This window comes from Heterocephalus glaber, unplaced genomic scaffold, assembly GCF_053883595.1.
Source record: "Heterocephalus glaber isolate CG9 unplaced genomic scaffold, H.glaber_assembly_v1.0 deba00001531, whole genome shotgun sequence".
Taxonomy (NCBI): Eukaryota; Metazoa; Chordata; class Mammalia; order Rodentia; family Bathyergidae; genus Heterocephalus; species Heterocephalus glaber.
Window position 1 is genome coordinate 19,976,409 of NW_028258329.1, and position 20,510 is coordinate 19,996,918.

Sequence of the window (20,510 nt, forward strand, 5' to 3'; positions counted from 1 at the left end):
ATATTTACTACCTGATGTGACAGCACCAGGAAGCCCTCAGGATTCCCCTGTCCTTCTATAGTCTTGCCCCTTTTCATACGGCAGCAATCATTATCTTTTCCCTGGCTAGGACTCCTCATCCTAGCTGTGCCCATAACTCCGTCATCTGTCACTTGGGGGAGCCTGAGGTGGCCAGGTGGCTGCCCTGGCTTCCAGTTCAGTTGCTTCGTGGCTATGTCTTTGAGGATGTGTTTTTTCCTTGGAGACCAAACCTCCACAACTGCCCGGCTCAACCCCAGGTAGAGAAGGGCAGTGAGACACCCTGACAACCCTTCCATCTCCACACTGCCCCCTGGCAATGTGGGCACCTGCTTCCTGGCCAGCCTCAACGTGGTGTTTCTCGTGCCATAGCTAAGCTTCCAACACAACATTCACCATCCTGGCCAGAGGGAATCCTATGAGAGAGCCTTCTGCACCATCCTGGTAGGATGCAGCGTGTGCTGACATCACCATGGTGTCTGGGGCATTTGATGACTCACTAGATGGCGATGGTGGGACAGGCTGATGGGCCAGGAGGACCAATTCAAACCTAGAACAGGGACCAAAAGGGTCAAGACAAATCACTGGCCCCACTCAGTGGTATAGACTGAGGGAAGTTGGTGGCATGGGTGGAGGAAGCACACGGAAGACTGAGCACACACACTGCTCATGCCCTCGGTGCCCTGGCCTGGGGCCACCCTGTCCCCCTGATGATGCCTCACTGTGGCTAATAGATCAGACACTGCCACAAAGGGTGGTGGGCCCACCTAGTGAGCCATAGCTAAGCACCCAGGCTCCCCAGAGCCTGGTGATAAATTGGGGAGCATTTCTCAAAAGGACAATAGTTACTCTTTGGCAAGACTGTCATTTTGCCATTGGGTTCCTGTACCATATTTTTCTTATCAGGACTTCCATGAGCCATCACAGGCTTTATATGACTCACTGATGTGTCATCGACAGACACCTCAGCACCCTTGATCCGACAGGTCACATGGCCCGGTGGCAGCCCATCCCTGGCAGCCTTCTGGGTCAGTAACTGGTTTGGTGATAAGGGAATCTGGTCCACATTAGCAAGGAAACATTTGGACCTCAACAGCCCCTTCAGCCTCCAGAACTTTGCTGAGGGGCAAGTGTTTTCACCTGAGTTCTCTGACTCCTGACTCACAGATGTCATACCACGGCATCTAGGGAAACTGCTGCCCCTACCCCTTCTATAGATGCTGGGCAGCAAGACACAGATCCCTTTGGGGGAGATTTTGAGGAAGGCTCCCAAGATATGTCCAGGTGTTAAAGTTTTTCTTCAAAGAGATATTTGAGTATTCAACTTTCTCTCCAGTTAAGGTCTGGAAATCAAGCAAGCGACCTTGACCTGACTTTGGCTGTTTGAGACAGACTTGGTGGCCCAACCAGAAGTCTTTAGTTACAGGAATTACTAAACAATGGCTTAGGGGATAGCTGTCCCTTTTTCATTCTTAGGACCCAGCAACTCGTTGACCACAGCTTGAGGGCTGGTTTCTATAACGCGTCCGTTTCGATGACTTCCCAACTTTGTATCCTCAGCTCATCTCTCCTGCGAGGTCAGAGGCCTTATCTCCATAGCACCCTTTCCATCCAGCATCCCAGGCCCAGAGAGAAAACTAGCAGAGCCATTATCTCTCATGGCTAGGAGGGGGCCACCTGCCAGGTCCTGCTGAGACAGGGCAACAGGGACACTCCGAACACAGTGACATCATCATCCCTGTACACAGGACCAACCAGAAACTTGCTATTTTCCATCCTTCATCTAAATCTGGTGCTGTTCACAGAGCCAGTTATATCTTTGGATATAATCTAGCATAGGCCAATGTTTGGTAGATCTGTATGATCCTAAAGTGGTAAGAGCTGTATCTGACTGTGTGAACTTCTACACTGAATGTAGACCCTCCAGTAAGAGAACTTAGGTATCAAAAAATACAGCCTGAACTAAAATTAGGTTCTGCACATCTTGGTCAGACAGTTCAATAAGTTTCCAAAAGTGGCCCGTGGATATTTGTTGACAATACATATTCACTAGTTCTCAGTTTCTCCTGGATGTAACTCTTCTTTTTCCTAGTGTGGACTCTGGTTACTGGCAGGAGAGTAGTGCAGTGTGGGATGGGAGGGAAGAGCTTTGCTTTCCCCTGCAAGACAGAGCTCTGACTTTCATGGTAAAGGAGGCCATCCTTCTGAAGAGTTGTATTCAGAGCACTTATGTCCTCTGAATATTCCCAGACTTTAACCACTCACCAAGTTGACAGGATCCCAACCTTTTCTGAGACTAGGTGAGGTTGTGAATTCACTGGTGGTGAATTTAGCCACTTTGCAGAATCAGTCTCTGAGTTTATTGTTAAACAAACTCAATAGCTAGAAGCTGGAAGGGGATTTCTACACAGTAATGCCAAGGTCCCGAGTTCCATCCCAGCCCTTGAGGCAAGAGGGTTTAATTTGTGGTGCTGGAGATTGAACTCAGACCCTTTACACTGAATTATCTCCCCAGCCCTTTTAAAAAACTTTTTTTATTTGGGACAAGGTCTCTCTAAGTCACTCAGTTTCCCAGGCTGGACTCAAACTTTCAATCCTCTTGCCTCAGCCTCTGGGAGTACTGGGGTTACAGATTCTCACTGGCACTCCTGGATTTTTCCTAGTTTAAAGTAAGCCAAATTATTAGGAAGTTTGGTGGGCTTAGAACAAATCCATTCAAACTCTCCTTTAATAAGATGCCTCATCTTTAAAAAAAAAATCCTTTTTGCTAATATTTATAATAGTGAATGAGATGGATGTAGACCCCTCCCTCACGGAGCATACAGTTGAGTGAGGGAAATCCACCGTGGCAAATATGTGTTAAGTGCTATGAGGCAGAAGAATGGGAGAGAATAATGGGGAGGGAGGACCTGATTTTGTGTGTGGGTCTCAGGAATTTCTCACGGCTGACATTGAAGCTGAGATCAGAGAGATGTTGGTCGGAGGAAGAGAAAGGGGAGGTGCACATCAGGCAGAGGAACAGCAGGTGCAACTGTGCCAAGGCCAGATACAGTCACAGTCACAGTGGGACATGTTCTGAGACACACGCCACTGGGTGTTTTGTCATTGTGCAAGTGTGGACACATTGAAGTGTGGACACATCAGTCACTCGATGTGGCCTCTTTATTTTATTATTATTATTTTTTGTCTTGCTGGGTATCGGACCAGGGCTTCCCACATGCTGTCAAGTGCTCTACTACTGAGCCATACTCCAGCCCTTGTAAAAAATTTTATTTTGTAACAGAGTTTCACTAATCTCCTGGGCTGGGCTCTGGTTTATAATCCTCCTGCCTCAGCCTCCCTAGTAGCTGGGATTACAGGCATGGGCCACCACGATCAGCTCAGTGTGGGACCTTGATGTGATCAAAAGACATGGTAAACATTGGATATGAGGTGGCTGCTGGTGTAACTGGACACACTGTTTTACAACACACTTTCTTTTTTATAAGTAAAAGGAGTACACTCTGAAACAAAGATAAAAGTATAGTACAGTGAATCCATATACCAGAAACATTATTTATCTTCACCAAGTGTGATGTACGGCACATTGTTTGTGCTTTTATATGACTGGCAGTGCAGTAGCTTCCTTTATACCAACGTCACCACAGACGAGAGCATGATGCGTCTCCCAACAGTGCAATGGCTGTGAGGTCCCCAGGAGATAGGAATCTTCAGGTCTGTTGTAGTCTGGTACCACCATCATGTATGTCTCTGGATTTTTGTGTTTTGGTGTCCCCTGGACAGCCCAGTGGTGAGCTTTCCTCAGACTTCCTTTGCTGGTTACTTATTTGGACCAGACTCAAACAGAAAATCCCTCAGAGGGACCCCGATCCTGCCCCAGGAACATCTTGCTCACTGGGGCAAACCTGAGTTCCATGGTATCTTCAGAGGCCCTGGTTTTAACCTGCAGCTACTCCAGAAGGAGGCGCCCCTACTGAGACCCAGGGGTCCTGGACCCTACCTTGGAGCTAGTGGAGCTCAGAGATGGCTCTCTGTTACTATTTCCAAAGGGTCATGGGACAGCAGCCACCATACACAAAGCCTCAAGGGTCACACCCCACATGGGACTCGGGACCCGTACCTGGAACTGAGGCACAGGCCTGGGTGGTGGAGCTACAATGGCACATGATTGTATGGGTTTCTGGGGTGAGGCCATAGTCTTGTCTGCTCTGGGTCCAGGACCGGAGGAGATGAACCCCCATGAATTTGACCAGCTGGCAGTGCTGACCACATACCCTGGTTTCACACAAAACCCCCTTTGTTCCACAAAATCCCTGATGGAGATTCTCACTGGAACCAGGCTGTGGGAAAACCCAGGTCCTCCCTGAGACCTCAGGGCAGGCAAGGTCCCTTCAGAGCTGGCATCCTGGCCCCAGCAGCCTGGGGCAAACAGTTCTCACCAGTGTGGCTGCTGCAGTGCCCTGCTGCGTCCCCTCACTGTGGGCACTGTCCCCCAGGTGCTGGAAGTGGCAGGTACAGCTCACAGCTGCCTTTCTTGGAAGCAGGGTTTTAGCTACATGGAAGGTCCTATCGGAGGGTGATCAATCCTCCAACTGCCTAGAAAGGGGGATGGCGAAAGCTAAAGAAAAAAAAGACAATAGAGACTTTCGTAATTTCAAAGTATGGGGGGTGGGGGTGGGGGCGGGACGGGAGGTCAGTGCCTCAGAGCAGGCAAAGACAAAGACACTCCAAGTTTGCCACTATTTACTGGGTTCATAGGGAGTAGCAGATGTCTCAGAGGGCGGTGGTAATCCTATGACGATGAGGATTTTATGCAGATGAGGATCTTAGGTCCATGAGGAGCTCATTCTAAGGACAGAGAGATGAGCAAAACTTCTTACAACAGTAAGTGGGATGAGTTAAACTGAAAAGGAATTTGTCTCTCCCTAGGTGAAACCTTTCTCTTCTCATATTACTACTCGGTTCTTTTTTTTTTGCCCCTCCTCCCTCAGTGCTGGGGATCGAACTCAGGACCTTGTGCTTACAAGGCAGGCACGGTGCCACTGAGCTAAATCCCTAGCCCTTACTGCTTGGTTCTTAAAGAACCAGGATGTCTTCAACTGATGTAATCTTGCCCTTGAGCGTCACAGCATCATGGGACCATTAAGGCCTTAGAGGCAAAGCTGACTGCCTTGTAGACTGGCCCCTTCGGGGTTCCAACTGGGTCTTTTCAGGAAGTCATGCAGACACACAAGGTCCCCAATTACACAGAATCTGATCAGAGAACACAGTTCACAGCCACAGGGTCTGAGTATGGGTCCAGACTCCACCCTGTTCCCAAACAGCAGGTGTGACAATAACACTGGCAGACCCTTCCCCTGACATCAGGTCTCCCAACACTAGCCCACAGCTCACACCCCTGGCTTCTGCCTCAGGCTGTTCAGCTCCTCAAGAGTTGCTTGCAGGTCATGCACCTCCATGGAGGACAGGTGGAGAAAATAGTGGCCAGTACCCCTTCACTGGGTGAGAGTGGGGTTCACAAAGGCAGTACAGGTGACGCTCTCAGCACGCAGCCTGTCATCCACCATGCTCTTGGACTACAGGAGCCATCTTCCACACAGCCCTGTTCCTCTGAGCTAGAAGCACCCTGTTCCTCTGAGCTACAAGCCCCCTGTTTTTCTAGCCCTAGGAAGGATCTCTTCCATACTCCTGAATGCTGATCTCCAGCTCCTGTCCCTGTGGGAAGCAGTCAGCTGGAGGCATCTTACCTGTGCCCAGCCAAGGGCTGGGTCCTGGGGTGAAGGGGCACGTTCAGACCTGAAGTCACAGCTCTGGGGGAAATGGACACAGCCTTTTTAATATGGAAACGCGCTTCTACAGGCAGAGGGAAAGGGAAAGGAGTGTTTCAAAATGAGTCATGGGTTCTAACTGGCAGGTTTACACAGGAAGAGCAGTTGGTTCTCATGAGAGAACAGAATTCTACTGGAATAGTATCATCGATGGAAACTGCCTGGGTTGGGGGGAAGTGGAATATGCCTGGTTGTTAGATGTGACTGACACCTGGGGTTGCTGGCTCTTTCAGCACCGACACAGCCCTCTGTTAGTAGATTCCTTTCCCTGGTCTTCCCAGGAAGCCTGAGGTCCCCACATGGCAACTTCTGTGCAAAGTCTTTGGCTTTGCTCTGAGGCTTGGGAGTGTTATGTCAGATCACTTCTCTAACAGGAGGAGAAGATAGAACAACCAAGGAATTATTTTTGCCTCTACAACTAATTATCTTATCAATAGTGACTCAGTGAGGGGCCTCAGGGACCCAAATTAACAGCTCCAGAAGCCTTGGCAACAACTGGAGAAAGATGGTGCGGCCAGAAGGGAACAGAGCCTCTGATACCAAACCCAGGGAAGCCAGGGACATCACCCTGAAAGCCAACAGGGTGATACGAATTAGAACCTACCCAGGTTTGTAGAACATCCAAATCTGGATCAAACTTGAAAGGGAACATCTCTACCTCTCCCCACAGAGAAAGTGAATATGAGATGGAGCAGCAGGAGGGATAGAAGGAAAACACCAATAAGAACAAGGGAAATGTCCTTCCTACAGCACCAATGAAATGCATGAAATGCATAGAAATGGCAACCTCTGAACTGCTAGTTGGAATCCCCCTGACTGGTGGTCTTGAACCCTCATGGGTGGTACCACCAGGTGTCCTTGCTCGATCAGCTCTCCACTGTTTCATTTTGTGTTGGACAATGACCGTTAGTGTCCAGCTGTCCCCATGGAGTAGAAAGGGCCAAAGGGTGGACTTCACCAGGGAATAACACATCTTGGATAACACACCCAGGAGGCTGGAACTTTTCAGTCTTTTGAGTGTTAGATGCCTCTTTCCCCCAAGAGAATCTGGACCTGTTTTACAGTTGCTAAGATAGCATTATGGTCTAAGATTTGGAATTGTCCATTCCCACAGGAAAATGTATTATGAGTTACTGCTGGGTATAAAAGCCTAAGATATTTCCTCAGTCTTTGTATTTTGCTGTGTTGTCAGAATTTTTACATGTTTGCTACTTTCCACTATAGACTACATATAGAAACCCTATTTTTAAAAATTTAAAGAATTCCCTTGAAGCAGAACATTTATTGGTACATTTTAGATACACATAATGATAACACTCATCATAGGGAATTTGTACCTGTATATGATATATCTTGCTTCTATTTTTCCCCATTTCCTCCCTCCCCTTAAATCCCCCTCCCCTCCCTATATACAAAAGCTTCGCTTCCATTTTTTCCTTCTATTTTCACCTTTTTTCCCTGTCCCTTCCTTCCTTTCCCCCTCCCCCCTCTCTGGTTCCCCTTCTCACTTGAACATTTTCTTCCCATTTCCAATATCTATTATACATTTTACTCCCTATTTCCACTTTCAGTTTTTCACACAAGAAAAACAATGTGATATTTAAACATGTGCATCTGATTTATTTCACTTAAGAGTATGGTCTCAAGGTCCATCCATTTAGCTAGAAATGTCTCAAGCTTATCCTTCTTTATGGCAGAGTAGTACTCCATTGTATAAAAAAACCACATCTTTATCCATTTGTCAGTTGATGGACATTTGGGCTGTTTCCAAGATTTAGCTATTACAAATTGTGCTGCTGTAAACATGGATGTGCATACATCACTGTGGTATGATGCTTTTAATTCTTTTGGGAAGATACCAAGAAGAGAAATAGCTGGGTCAAATGGAACCCCTAGTTTTAATTTTTTGAGAAACTTCCACAGTGGTTGCACCAAGGAACCCCAGTTTTTTAAATGAATCAAATGAGAACCAAAAAATGTTAGTGAGTAGAGTGGGCGTGGTGACACACCTGTAATTCCAGCACTCTGGGAGGCTGAGGCAGGAGGATCACAAGTTCAAGGCCAGCCTAGGCAACTTAGCCACTTAGGAGTGCCCTGTCTCAAAATAAAAATTAAACAAAGGTTTGGGATGTAGTTTGGTGCAAAGGCCCTATGTTCAATTCCCAATACTGAAAAACAAAACAAAACAAAAAGAACTAGTACTGGTGTCCATTTTGTGAAACATCCCAGGTTTCAGAGAGAGAAGCAGGTTTGGGAAAGAGTAATAAGGCCTTGTTCATGACATTGGACCAGGGAGAGCCTCTCAATTTGTCCACTTCGGACCCACAAATCAATGCAATGGAAGACAGCGCCTTGAAGGAGTTGAGAAAGAATCACGTGCAATAGGCTGGGAGGAAAACCCAGAGGCTTCTGATCATCAGGCTCCTCCGATGATGCTGCCCCTGCCCCTGCTCATTCTATCAGATCCTGACCAGCAGAAATCTCCTTTCCAGCTCTTTGGCCCAGATCCCCTGAAACCAGAAGTGGCCCCAGAACTAAACCAGAAGCAGTGGAGTTTTTTCACTGAGAACTACGTGGGGCCAGGCCTGGGGAGACAATGTTGGGTGTTCCTGCAGCCTCTCCTCATGCTCTTCTGCTGCCCACCCCCCAAGTCCTGCACCTCACTCAGCACCTGTTGGGGGCTTGGCCTCAGAGACCAGATCCTCAGGACATAGGCCATGCAGGGCTGGTGAGCTGCTAATGTCACACAGCTGAGTAGGCAGGATGCCCAGTCCTCCAGCTCTTGGTCATCCCTGGGGGTCTCAGTCCCACACCCTCTAGCCTCAAAACTGCCCTGCCTGTGACTTTCCCCCAAATGCTCCCTGAGAAGAAAGAGGTTTGGCTTCTAGGAGCTGGGACTCCTGCTGGCCACCCCTCTGTGAGGGGACAAACAGGGGAGAGGCCCAGATCTTACGGCCTGAAAGATGGAAGCAGTGTGTCAAGATGGCCCCGGAATGGGACCTCGGACAGCAGAGAGGAACACCTGGCAGCCTTTGTGGCCTCCTGGGTATTGATGCCCACCTTCACCAGCTCACAGAGAGGACCTGAGCCAACTTGGAGAGTCAGGGTGAGTCTAGACCTTTAGGCCAAGCTCAAGGCTCATACCATGACACACAGCCTGTTATATCCTCACTTTAGAGGGTCAGGGCCATTAAGCCACAGATGGCTACCCTGACCACTCCTGGATGTGTTGTTCCTGTAGGCTTCCCTCTGGGCATACAAGAGATGGGCCATGGGGCTGGAGGGGGCAGAGGCAGTGCAGCTGGTTTGGGGCTTGATGGGTTCCTTTCAAGATCGCTCTGAGCTCACCCTGTCCTGCTCTAGGTAAACATTTACAATCACGGGCGCACATGGCCCTGACTGTGGGAGGAGGCCGTGGATTTTTGCTGGAAAAAACAAGTGTCTCTTTTCTTTGTTTTTGAGACAGGGTCCTCACTATGTAGTCCAGGCTGACCTTGAACTTACTATGTAGCCTAGGGCGGCCTCGAACTCCAAGTGATCCTCCTGCCTCAGCCTCTCGAGTGCTGGGATTACAGGAGTGCACCACCAAGCCCAGCTGAAAAAGCAGGTTTTACAAATGCTCATTCAGTGTGATCCCCTAGTGGAAAATGAGTACAGTAAAGTGGTACATAGAGGAAATATGGAGAAAATCCCCCGATTCAGCATTGTTCATCCATGGAGGGCTCAGATGAGGGTAATTTTAACTTCCTGCATTCTGTATGTTTCTATGATGTTTAAGTGTTTAACCCTGCACATGTAATACTTTGGCAATTAGAATGGTCAACAAAGAAGAATGGTTTTGGGGGGGCTCCACCCCTCACCATCACCTTTTCTACACTTTCTAAACAGCCCCCAAGCTGGTTCAGGGAGCCCTGCTTCCCTATAACCAGAGAGTGTTTTTGTGTCCTAAAAGATTTTGTTCTGAGTGTGCAGCATTAATTATTAAAGAGCTGCGTTCAATCCTCTCAGCCAAGTTTAATGTTTAGTTTGAGGACTGAAAAACTAAAGTGTTTGTCCCTTGACTTTGCACCCTGTTGCTTACGTGTTTAGAAAGAAAGGGGAGGAAGGGAAAGAGAGAAAAGAAAAGGGGGAAGCAGTGTCATTCTGTTTTGCTTGTTTTGGTGACTGTATTGATGCTAAGACCTGAAACACTTTGCTACGGTGACAGTGACACTGCTTTCCTTCTCTCCCAGCCTAGGGAAAAAGGCTGCCATGCTAACAGTTACTGATTCAGGGAGGGAGGGAGACTGAGTAGCAAAATGAAAGATAAAAATTCAAGGATGGTTGAGAGAGAGGGGAGCTGGGAACGGTGAGAAAAGGAAGGCAGCTTCCAGGAGGAGGTGGCTGGAGGGGCCCAGGATGGGGAGCAGACAGAGCACAGGAGCTGCAGTGCCGGCCCCCACTTTTCCCTAAGAGAGAGTTGGGGTCCCGCCCTGGCTGTGGCCCTGGGCTCAGAGAGGCCCAACCTACTGCAGCTCTGGACTCTGCTCGGGATTCCCGCTGAACTGAGAAGGCTGGCCGACGAGCAAGGGTCGGACCCAAAGCGCTCCACAGAAAGCCAGGCTTCTGTCTCTTCGAGAGCCACCTCTTCACCTCAGATCTGTGAGTAGGAGCAGGGTGTGTGCACAGCTCTGCGTGTGTGGGTGTCTGGCTATGTCAGCCTAGCCAGGCTGGCATTTGGAGAGAGCTAAGTGCTCGAAAAAAGGAGGAAGTGAGAGGAATAGGACTAGGAGGAGGGAGTCTTAGGACTCTTATTTCTGGATAAGCTGAAGCCCAAAAAGGAACTACAGGGGCTCTTGGAATGGAAAAGTCTAAGGGTAGAAATGATTTCAGGTATGGTTGGCTCCAGGGACGAGAATGACGTTTTTAGGATGTTGTCTCTCTCTTTCAGTGAGAAAATACAGTACAGTGGACAATAAATCACTTAATAATCATGGCCTGTTGTGGGAAGTCTCTTCCAAAAAAGGCCTGTATCAGACACAACCCTTCTGTTTCCCTGTGTATCTGATGCTTGTTCCCTTCCTTTTCTTTCCTGTGAATGGGACAGAATTTGCTGTTTCTGCCCAGAAATCCTAGCCCTCGCGAGAACTTGCCTTTTAGGGGTTCAGAGTGAGGCACAAAGGGGGACCTCCTCTGAATCTTGGGGGCCTTGAGTGAGGCCCAGGCACAGTGAGGTGCCTCAGTGCTCTGGGTAGATTTTGTGGCCTCCCTGCAGGGCCTCCACCCAGTGCTCCCCAACTCTGTCTTTCAGCAGGAAGGTCTGGCCCATGGAGGATGACATGCGGGGACAAAGAGAGTCCATCTCCCTCACACCCACGGCCCTCGGTGTGGAGAATGCAGGGGCTGAGTTCTTGGAAAGCCTGGTCTGTAGCCTTCCCCAACTTGGCCTCCTCATTGGCTGCTCTGTCCACCTCCTCCCACCCTCCTGGCTCCCGTGGTTAGGAGACCTCCGTGTGTCAGCCCTTGGTACAAAGCAGCCCCTTTGTGTCACCCTTTAAGCATTTATTGAGCACCTACTATGTGTCTAGATACCCTGAAAGGTCAGTGAAGGTCTCATTGAGAAGCTAGATGCTGTAGAGATTGAGGTGAACCTCTGGGGAAATCTCAGCCTTCAAGGAGCTTTCAGTCCTGTCCTGTCCAGTCAGGGGGTAGGTTGAGGACCACAACTCGAACTCCGGATCTTAATGTGATGCCCTGTACCCTCACAACCTCCTCTGACAAGGTCTTTCCCTTCATGGTGCCAGGCACTGCCCACAGGACAGCTTTCATGATGTTACCTGCAAGAATATCCCCACCCCCAAAACAACGCCACAGGCAGTGAGGTGGATGGCACCCTTGAGTTGTGACTGGGGCTGTCCTCAGAGGCTCCCTCTTGGCCCTTACCAACCTTGGGGAAGTCGCAAGTGTCCCTCCCTCACGCAGAAAGCAGGAGGATCTAGCACAGTGAAAGAGGGATCTACGGTAGCCCAGAAGAATTTAATTAAGTAGCCATTTATTTCCTGTACAAAAGGCTGGTCCCCACCTGAGCCCACTCCTGAGGTGTCTGTGGGTGCAGCAGCGTGGCAGGGCTCTCCCTCCCTCAGGTCCCTCAGCTTGCTGTCCCTCATTTTAGGAGGAAGGCCGGCTCCCTGGTAGCAGCGACTCAAGCCCCCACCAAGGCGGGCACACTGTGGAGAGGAAGCGCCTGTGGGGATGGTAGGTGATCTCAGGGGCCACTGGCTGAGTGGGAAACTTGTGAACCCCTGTTGAGGGAGGGTGAACTGGGCCAGCCTCCCCCTCAGTGGTGAGCCAGACCATGGGAAAGATGCCCCATCAGGAGCCCAGGTGTGGATGTGGCCACTGTCCCCTGTCCCCCATTGCTCTCCCACCTCATTTGGTCTCTGGGGTACCTTGGAGAACCTAAGGCTCAGTTTCAAACTCCTGTTTTACCCACAGGGAAAGGGACCTGCTCAGAGTATCTGATAGGAGCCCAGAACTTGGGTCCTCGTTGGCCAGAGCCAGGCTGAGCTCCATGAGGGGCAGGGGTGGTGTTGGGGTCCCTCCACCTGCCTGTGAGGAGACTGGAGAGAAGGCTCACTCACATTTCAAGGGCCGGGGGCACCTTAAAACACCAGCTGGGGATTGAATCCTGTGAGTGCTGGGTCCACATCCACTGGAGGCTCAGCCTAGGGGGCCCCAGGCATAATTCCCGTCCTAGTCTTTCCCCCAGGGAAAGTGGGTAGCCAACTGACCAGGTGTGGGCTGGGCTTGAAGCCAGTGGGGTGGACAGAGGCAGGGCTGTTTCACCCACCCTCTCTCTGGAATAGGCACTGGGGACTCAGATGACGAGGGTCCCTGGTCCCAAGGGAGTAAATAGAATGGGAGCCACTTCACCTCCCTCTGAGGACAGGTGGAAATGTGACAGGGGAGGGAGCAGCCATCATCACACACTTCTGCCTGTTGATAAGGCTCTTTCCTCCCACTCCCTGAAGCAGGGTTGTCCCCTGATAGTAGGGGTGGAGAAGGGACCCAGAACCCTAAGCCCTGGATCGTGGCTCAGTTTACTTTGGGCTGGAGTTGCTATCAGCCTCATGGGATCTCAAGGCCAACACCTGGCTTGGGCCCTAGCACCATACCACCGGGGACATTTCTAAGTGGCTTCCACCTGGAGGGGTTGAAGATCACATGGGGAGGGAGTCGGGGTTCACTCATGGATGTGGCTCGTCCTGTCCCCAGGAGAAGCCTGCACCGGGCCCTGCCAGGAAGACCTAGTGCACTCCTCCGATGGATGGGCACAGGCCTGCTCTGTGCTGGTGAGCCCCTGCCACCCCTTCTGGAACAGGAGACTGTCACCGCCCCAGCCTCCGTGCCTAGTGCAGGGTCACTCACTTATGCAATTAGTCACTGAGTTAGGGCTGGCTCCTGCCTAAGCCAGGGACTGAGGCCCCAGCTAAGGCAGATCCCACTGCATCCTCCCAAGTCACCCCCTCAGCAGCAAAGAGGGACACAGAGACACCCACGGAATCCAGATGTCTGGGAACACAAAGCATCTCTCCTGGGGGATGGCCAAGGAGGAGCAGACAGCAGTGGAGGGGAGGGGAGTGTGGAGTGAGGGGACACTTCCTTACAGACATGTCAGAGCTGGAGCACTGGGAGAGGGCCCTGACTGGGGGCAGGGCGGGGGGCTGGAGTTTGCACTAAAGGCCAGAGAGAGCCACTGAAGGATTTAAACAGGGAAGTGCCCAGGTTGGTGGCTGCAGGGTGTGGGTGAGAACAAAGCTGTGAGAGATGGGTGGCCTGGGTTTGAGCAATCCTGGGGGGTGATGCCAGCTACCCTGGGGAAGTGACTGGGAGTATAGGATGAAGGGGACCTTGCGTCACCGAAGGTTTCCAGCCCAGGTGACATGCCCAGGGGGATGAGGGTGACCTCTGCAGAGCTCCAGGACACAGGTGGAGGAGGTGATCTTGCAGGGAGGGAAATGATTTGGACAGCCTGCTGGACCAATCACAGCCAGGCCACTATGGAGAGGAAGACTCCCAGGGACACTCAGAAAATGAATTGAGAAGTGGTTCAAGGACAGAAGCCTGGGGACCAGCTACTCAGAAGGGTTGGCAGAAGCCAAGGAGGAAAGGGTTTCAAGATCAGTAACACCTCTACAGAGGACCAGTGAGACCAGGACTGAGCAGCGTCCATTGGTTTAGGGACAAGGAGGTCATGGTGACTTAGAGTACAGGTGCAAAGGGTAGGCTGAAAGGACAGAAGGTGAGATGGTGCAGACAGGAAGTATGGACAGCTCTTTGGAGACTTTTTTTTTGTACCAGGGATCGAACTCAGGATCTTGTGCTTGCAAGGCAGGCGGCAGCACCACTGAGCTAAATCCCCGGCTGGAGACATTTTTATCATAACAGGGAGGGAATGTTGATGGCTGGGATGTGACATGTGTTCCTGATGGGAGATACTGTGGACATGTTTATGAGCTGAGCTGGGGACTTCATAGAAGGAAAGGGAAATAGGAGAGGAAGCGATGACTGACAGAGTAAGGGGCCCTGGTGCAAGAAGGCTCCCAGCTCGGGTGGAGGGGGAGGGTTCACAGTGCAGCTCATCTCTGCCTGGCAGGTGGGAGGTAAAGAGAGAGGGTGGGCATGGGTGCAAAGGTCATCACAGGTGACTAGGGAGGGGAGAGGATGGTGAGAGATAACTGTGATGGGCCTAGTATCTTGATGTACTTGACACCAGGGTCATCTGTTTAAATGAGGTGAGTTCATAGTCCCTGTTCATGGTCTGCTTTCTGTTACTATAACAAAATACCTGAAGCTTGGTACTTTATAAAGAACAGAGGTTTATTTAGCTCATGGTTCTAGAGATTCAAGGGCATGGTGCTGACATCAGCTCAGGTTAATCCCTCCCGGAGGACCTAATCACTCTTCCTGAGGCTCTGCCCCCTCTCATCATCACCACACTGAGAGCCAAGCTTCCAACACACGAACCCCCAGGGGACACAAACCACAGCCAGACCAGAGCCATTCCTCAAGCTTCCTCTGACAGTGGGGGTGTCCTTCAGCAGGGTTACTGTTCCCCTTGCCACCACCTTCACCCAGACTCAGATTTGTCTGTCTTGAAGGATTGGATTCTTTCTAGCACAGAACATAAATTACTCTTGTTTTCTCCTTTCATCTCCTTTTGGTCTTGGCTGCTGGGACTCAGTCATTAAATTATCCCTTTCAGTGGTCACCCTTGACTTCCCTATGCTTGGGCACTCTGGATTCCCTCTAACTCTTTCATACCTAGATTGCGTCACCTTGTCCATGGGGTAGCCCTCTGCACCCTCTCCAGGTACAGTGGAGAAACCTATGTCCTCCGTACTTCTGGCCTGAGCTGTTAACAGTGGCTTCCTCATCTGACACTGGTGTTCCGTGTGCACAGACAGCCTTGGCACATTAGACTAACACAGATGGCCTTAATGTCCCCAGTCTTGGAAGAAGAATGTGCCTCCTGCCCCTGGTTCCAGTCAAAGTTCCAGGGAGGTCTCAGATTGGCCAGGCACAGGTCACGTGTCCCAACCCAAACCAATCACTGTGCTCGCCTAGCTCCAGCTGTAGCCTGGCCTCCACTGAGGGTGTTGTGATTCACTAGCCCCTTCACAGCTCCTCTGAAATGCAACCAGTGCCTAGTAAACACGTCCTGCCTGTTAACTCAGAGCAGCCTTTGACACAGCAGGCCCTTGTTCTCATTTCCAGACAAGAGAGCCAGGCTCATGGAGGCCAAAAGGGCTTTCCTGCCCTCTGTGGAACCTGTTGGGGTCCATGTCACGGAGTCCCCTTCTCTGTCCCCAGCATATGCTGCCTTCTTGCTCGCTGCCTGCCTTCTGGACTTCCAGAGGGCTCTGGCACTTTGCATTGTCACCTGTGTGGTCCTGACCTTCCTGGCCCACAGTCTACTGAAGAGGTGTTTGGGCCCAACGCTGAGTGGGTGTGCGATGCTTCAGGGCAACCCTCGCCTGCACCTCTGGTTTAACCGGTGAGTGAGCTTGTGGCCCACTGTCTGCAGTGGGGAGAGAGGTCCTGGGTCAGAGGGTACATGCTGCACCTTGCCTGCCTTCTAGGACCTGGGACAAGAGCTGCTGGGCAGCTTCAAAGGCAGCACATCTTTGTAGGGTTTTGCTAGTTCTCTGCAGCTGGTTCTCTGCCCCAGTTACCACAGGTGACAGTGACAAAAAAACCTCTGGGAGCCCAGCCCTTCCAAGCATGCGGGGTCTTTCTTGGTACCTCTTGTCACATCCCCTGAGGGACTGACTGCCTCTGGAGTCTGAGGAGCAGGCTAGGTAGGGTGCAGGTGCCAATAGCTTTAATTAGCCCCCAGGGTCCCTGGACAAGAGTTTGGGCTGGGATCCCTTGATTGTCACACTGGATTTCTTGGAGACCATGGAGATGCCATAGTGTAGGAGAGAGAGGTCAGAGAAGAGAGCAGCAGACCTGTCTTAGTCCATGTTGTGGTGCTGTAACTGAGTACCACAGACTTGGGTGATTTATAAAGAAGAGAAGTTTATATTGACTCACGGTTCTGGAGTTTGAAAGGCCCAAGAGCATAGCGTAGCACTGCTGTCTTCTGCTGAGGGCCTCATGAAGCTTTACCTCATGGCAGAAAGCAAAAGAGCAAGTAATGCAAGCAGAAGAGGCAGCCTGGACTTATAACAAGCCACTGTCACAGTAACTAATCCAGTCTTGGAGGGCAACAATTCACTGCTTCCTGCTAGGATGAACCCATTTCTTTAAAAAAAGGCATTAACTTCTCTCAACAACCTGTTAAGGGCCCACCTCTCCCTACTGCCATCATATTAAATTTCAACATGAGTCTGGCAGGAACAAACCACATCAGTCCATAGCATTGCACCCTCACCCCTCAAAACTCATGTCCTCCTCATGCACAACATCCCAAGGGTGCCCAAAGTCTTAACCTGGCCTGACATCAACTCCAAAGGCCAAAGTCTCATCTGAGATGGAAGACAAAGTCCTTCGAGCTGGGAGCCTGTGAACCAAGACAAGGTACAGTATCTTTTTCCAAATTACAGAGGTGGGACAGGCATAGGGTAAGAAATCATTGTCCAGAAGGCAAGCCAGGAAGAAAGGAAGCTGAAACCTAACAAAGAGGGCAAGACACTTAAGTTTTTAGGCTCCAGAATAATTGTTCACGCCACATGTACCCTCCCAGACATGCAGGGGTGGCTGGGCCCCCAAAGTCTGAGCAACCTGGCCCCTCATGGCTGTTGCTATGGACTGGAGTGCCATGCTGGAGCTGGCAGCTTTCCTGGGCTGACATTGTGTGCCACAGTAGGTCTGCCTGGCCTCCCAAGCAATGCACACATCTTTTGACATCCAGGTGGAGGAAGCCACACTGCTGAGGCTTTTGCATTCTACCTGCCTGCAGAGTTAGTACCTCAGGGACGGGGACCATCACGGCTAAGGCATGTCACTGCACTCTCTTTGCGGGGAGGGTGGCATGCATTGCTGAGCCCCAGAGACCAGAGAGGAAACTCTGGAGGTCTGCAGGGTCCCTTTAATATTCAGTGAAGTTGTGATTGGTGAATGTGTCCAAGGAAACTGCCCACAGCCTAGGAAAGAACCAGTTACAAGGAGAGGAGATTGTGCCTGGCACTACAGAGGGCTGGGAGGAGTGTGTTCCCACAGTCGGAGTGAAGAGCCCATTGACCACCACCCACCACCCACAGGGCCTTACATGGAATACTGAGGAGGGTCTTGGCCTGTCCCATCCTTGGGTGCTCCTGTGTGCATGCATGTATATTTGCCTGTGTGTGTATGCTTGTGCATTCATGTGAAATGCAGAGATGACAGCTTCCTGCCTCTCTCTTGCAGAGCTCTCGCCCTCACTGCGGTTCTGGGCTTGGCCTTGTGGCTGGCGCTGGATACCTCCCAGCGGCCTGAGCAGCTGGTGTCCTTCGCAGGGATCTGCGTGATCGTCTCTCTCCTCTTTGCCTGCTCAAAGCATCGCCATGCTGTGAGTGCTTAGTGCCAACCTGCCTGGAAGTAGGGAGATGCCTCTCCTTCCGAGGCCCAGAGTCTGGGGAAGACCACTGAGCATGGGGATAGGCTCCCTGTGGAGCTGGTGAGGGACATCCTGGGAGGGAGACCCCACGGATGGCCACATCTCTTAGCAAAGGCCTCAAAGTCCCCAGCAGTGTAGGGGAGCTTCCTGGAGGGAACTGAGGATGTCATTTAAATTAACAGGCCACCAGGGGCATTTGTTCTCTTGGTGAATGACCTCTGGTCAGTCCGAGCCTGGCCCTCCTTTCTGTAGTCTCAGGAACCATCTCCCATGTTCCTGAGCTCTGGAGTCTGTGCAAAGAGCCGAGGGTCTCCAAGAATTGTTAGCTTAAAATAATGGTTATCAAAGTCTCCTTCCCAGGCCAGCAACATCAGCATTGCCTTAGAGCTTGTTAGAAGTGCTACTTCTTAGCTGGGCATGGTGGCTTATGCCTATAAACCCAGCACTCTGGGAGGCTGAGGCAGGACAATCACCAAGTTTGAGCCCAGCTTGGGCAACTTAGGAATTTAGCAAGACCCTGTCTCCAAATAAAAAATTAAAATGGAGACATAGCTCAGTGTGAAGGCCCTGAGTTCCATCCCCGGTACAAGAACGAAAGAGGAAGGAAGGAAGGAAGGAAGGAAGGAAGGAAGGAAGGAAGGAAGGAAGGAAGAAAGAAAGAAAGAAAGAAAGAAAGAAAGAAAGAAAGAAAGAAAGAAAGACAGGCAGAAAGAGAGCAAGAAAAATAGGGTAAGAATTTGCCTGCCAAGGGCATGGCCTATGGTGAGTCCCCAGGTGTGTGTGATAGTTGGCAGCAGGCCCAGGGCTCCAGCTCTCCCACAGACAAGTCACAGCTCCCTGTGCCCTCCACCCTCACCCTACACTGTCCTGTAGGGTCCCCAGGAGCTGACCTCACCAGCACCTCTTTGTTGGTGGCAGGTCTCCTGGCAGGCCGTGACCTGGGGCCTCGGGCTCCAGTTTGTGCTTGGACTCTTCGTCATCAGAACAGAACTCGGATTTATCGCATTCCAGTGGCTGGGTGATCAGATCCACGTGCGTACATGGGTCTGGCTGCCTGATGAAGGTGGGAGGGAGTGGCAAGGCCATGGAGAAGGCTTGGGACCGGGAGGGCCCATGGAGCTGGCAGGGCACTGCTGCTTCCTCAGATAGGCAGTGCAGTTCTTTCAGAGGCCGGCAGATAGGAAGAGAAGCCTAGACAGGGTGGTTCTTAGGGTGCCTGGACCAGCAGCTCTCATGGCCAGTTGCAGTCATACCTAACTGCTTAAAGAAAAACAGAATACTCTGCAAGTGTATGTGTGGTCAGAAATAATGTTTATTGAAGTTATAATTTTTTCATTTTATTTATTTATTATTGTTATTATTACTATTTTTGCAGTACTGGGAATTGAACCTGGGAGCACTCTACCACTGAGCTATCTCCCCACCCCTTTTTGTAAATTTTGTGACAGAATTTTGCTAAATTGCCCTCGCTGGGCCTTGAACTTGCAATCCTCCTGCCTCAGCCTCCTTCGGTGCTGAGGGTATGCCACTGTGCCCAGTATTTTATTGTATTAAAATATACACAGAACATAAAATTTACCATTTTTCAGTGTCACTAAGTTCACGCATATTGTTGTAAAACTATCATAATCTATCTTTTTTTTGGTATTGGGGAATCAAACTCAGGACCTTGCACTTGTGAGGCAGGCACAGTGCCACTGAGCTAAATCCCCAACCCTTGATCTACCTTTTTTTTGAGACAGGGTTTCACTATGAAGTCAAGGCTGGCCTTGAACTCACTATGTATGTGGTCTCCAATTTAAAACCCTCCTGCCTCAGCCTCCTAAATGCTAGGATTACAGGCGTGTCTCCTCACAGTGGTTTGGTTTGCTTTTCAAACTATGAATGTGGAGGGTACAGGTGAAACCCCTGCTCACCTCTTCTCACTGACTGGCACATCCATGGCCCTGTCCTGGCTCTGTGCTCACCTGCTGGCCTTGCTGATGCCACCTGCTGGGTCACATGCCCATTCTGTAGTTGGGAACACTGACGCCTGGACTAGACAAGTGACTTGTCCCTGGGGTCACCATGCCGGTTCAGGACTCGAACACAGGTTCCCTGGAGAAGTGTGCCTGGGGTGGGGACAGCAGAGGCAGGGTGTGCCATTAGCTGTCGGGACTGAGGGGGCACAGCAGGCGCTACCTGTGCCTGCATACAAGGCCTTGCTTCCTCCATTGTCTCTTTGCTCTTTGTTTTTTTTGTTTTTGTTTTCATTTTGGAGATTGGACCTAGGGCCTTTGCACCAAGCTACATTCCCAGGTCCCCCCACCCCCTTTTAAATATTTTTAAATTTTTAGACAGGATCTTATTAAGTCACTAAGTTGCCCAGACTGGGTTTGAACTCATCTTCCTGCCTCAGCCTCCTAGAGTGCTGGGATTACAGGTTTATACCATCATGCCTGGCTTCATCATCTCTTCTTTATTGTCCTTTACAACTCTTTGAGTGTTTATTTATGTATTTATTTATTTTTGGTACCGGGGATCAAACTCGGCTCTTTGTGCTTGCAAGGCAGGCGGTGGAACCACTGAGCTAAATCCCCAGCTCT

The 20,510-nt window shown here is 50.6% G+C and overlaps 1 protein-coding gene across 26 annotated transcripts in view; it reads left to right on the forward strand.

The window, feature by feature from the left end:
• Positions 1-4,731: 4,731 nt before the first annotated feature.
• Positions 4,732-20,510, forward strand: part of Slc28a1 (solute carrier family 28 member 1) — a 118,017-nt gene continuing 102,238 nt past the window's right edge. For 9 of the 26 annotated variants that reach the window (XR_015441816.1, XR_015441817.1, XR_015441818.1 and 6 more), the window contains exons 1-7: positions 4,739-10,487; positions 11,137-11,248; positions 11,998-12,080; positions 13,101-13,177; positions 15,699-15,882; positions 17,736-17,877; positions 18,844-18,957. Coding sequence is in view for 10 of the 26 variants with exons in the window: in XM_087188517.1 (XP_087044643.1) it covers positions 11,153-11,248; positions 11,998-12,080; positions 13,101-13,177; positions 15,699-15,882; positions 17,736-17,877; positions 18,844-18,957 (696 nt within the window). In the remaining 16 variants the exon portion in view is untranslated. Of the gene's footprint in view, positions 10,488-10,776; positions 11,249-11,997; positions 12,081-13,100; positions 13,178-15,698; positions 15,883-17,735; positions 17,878-18,843; positions 18,958-20,510 lie in introns of all 26 variants that reach the window. The other 17 variants (XR_015441822.1, XR_015441824.1, XR_015441823.1 and 14 more) reach the window with 10 other exon arrangements.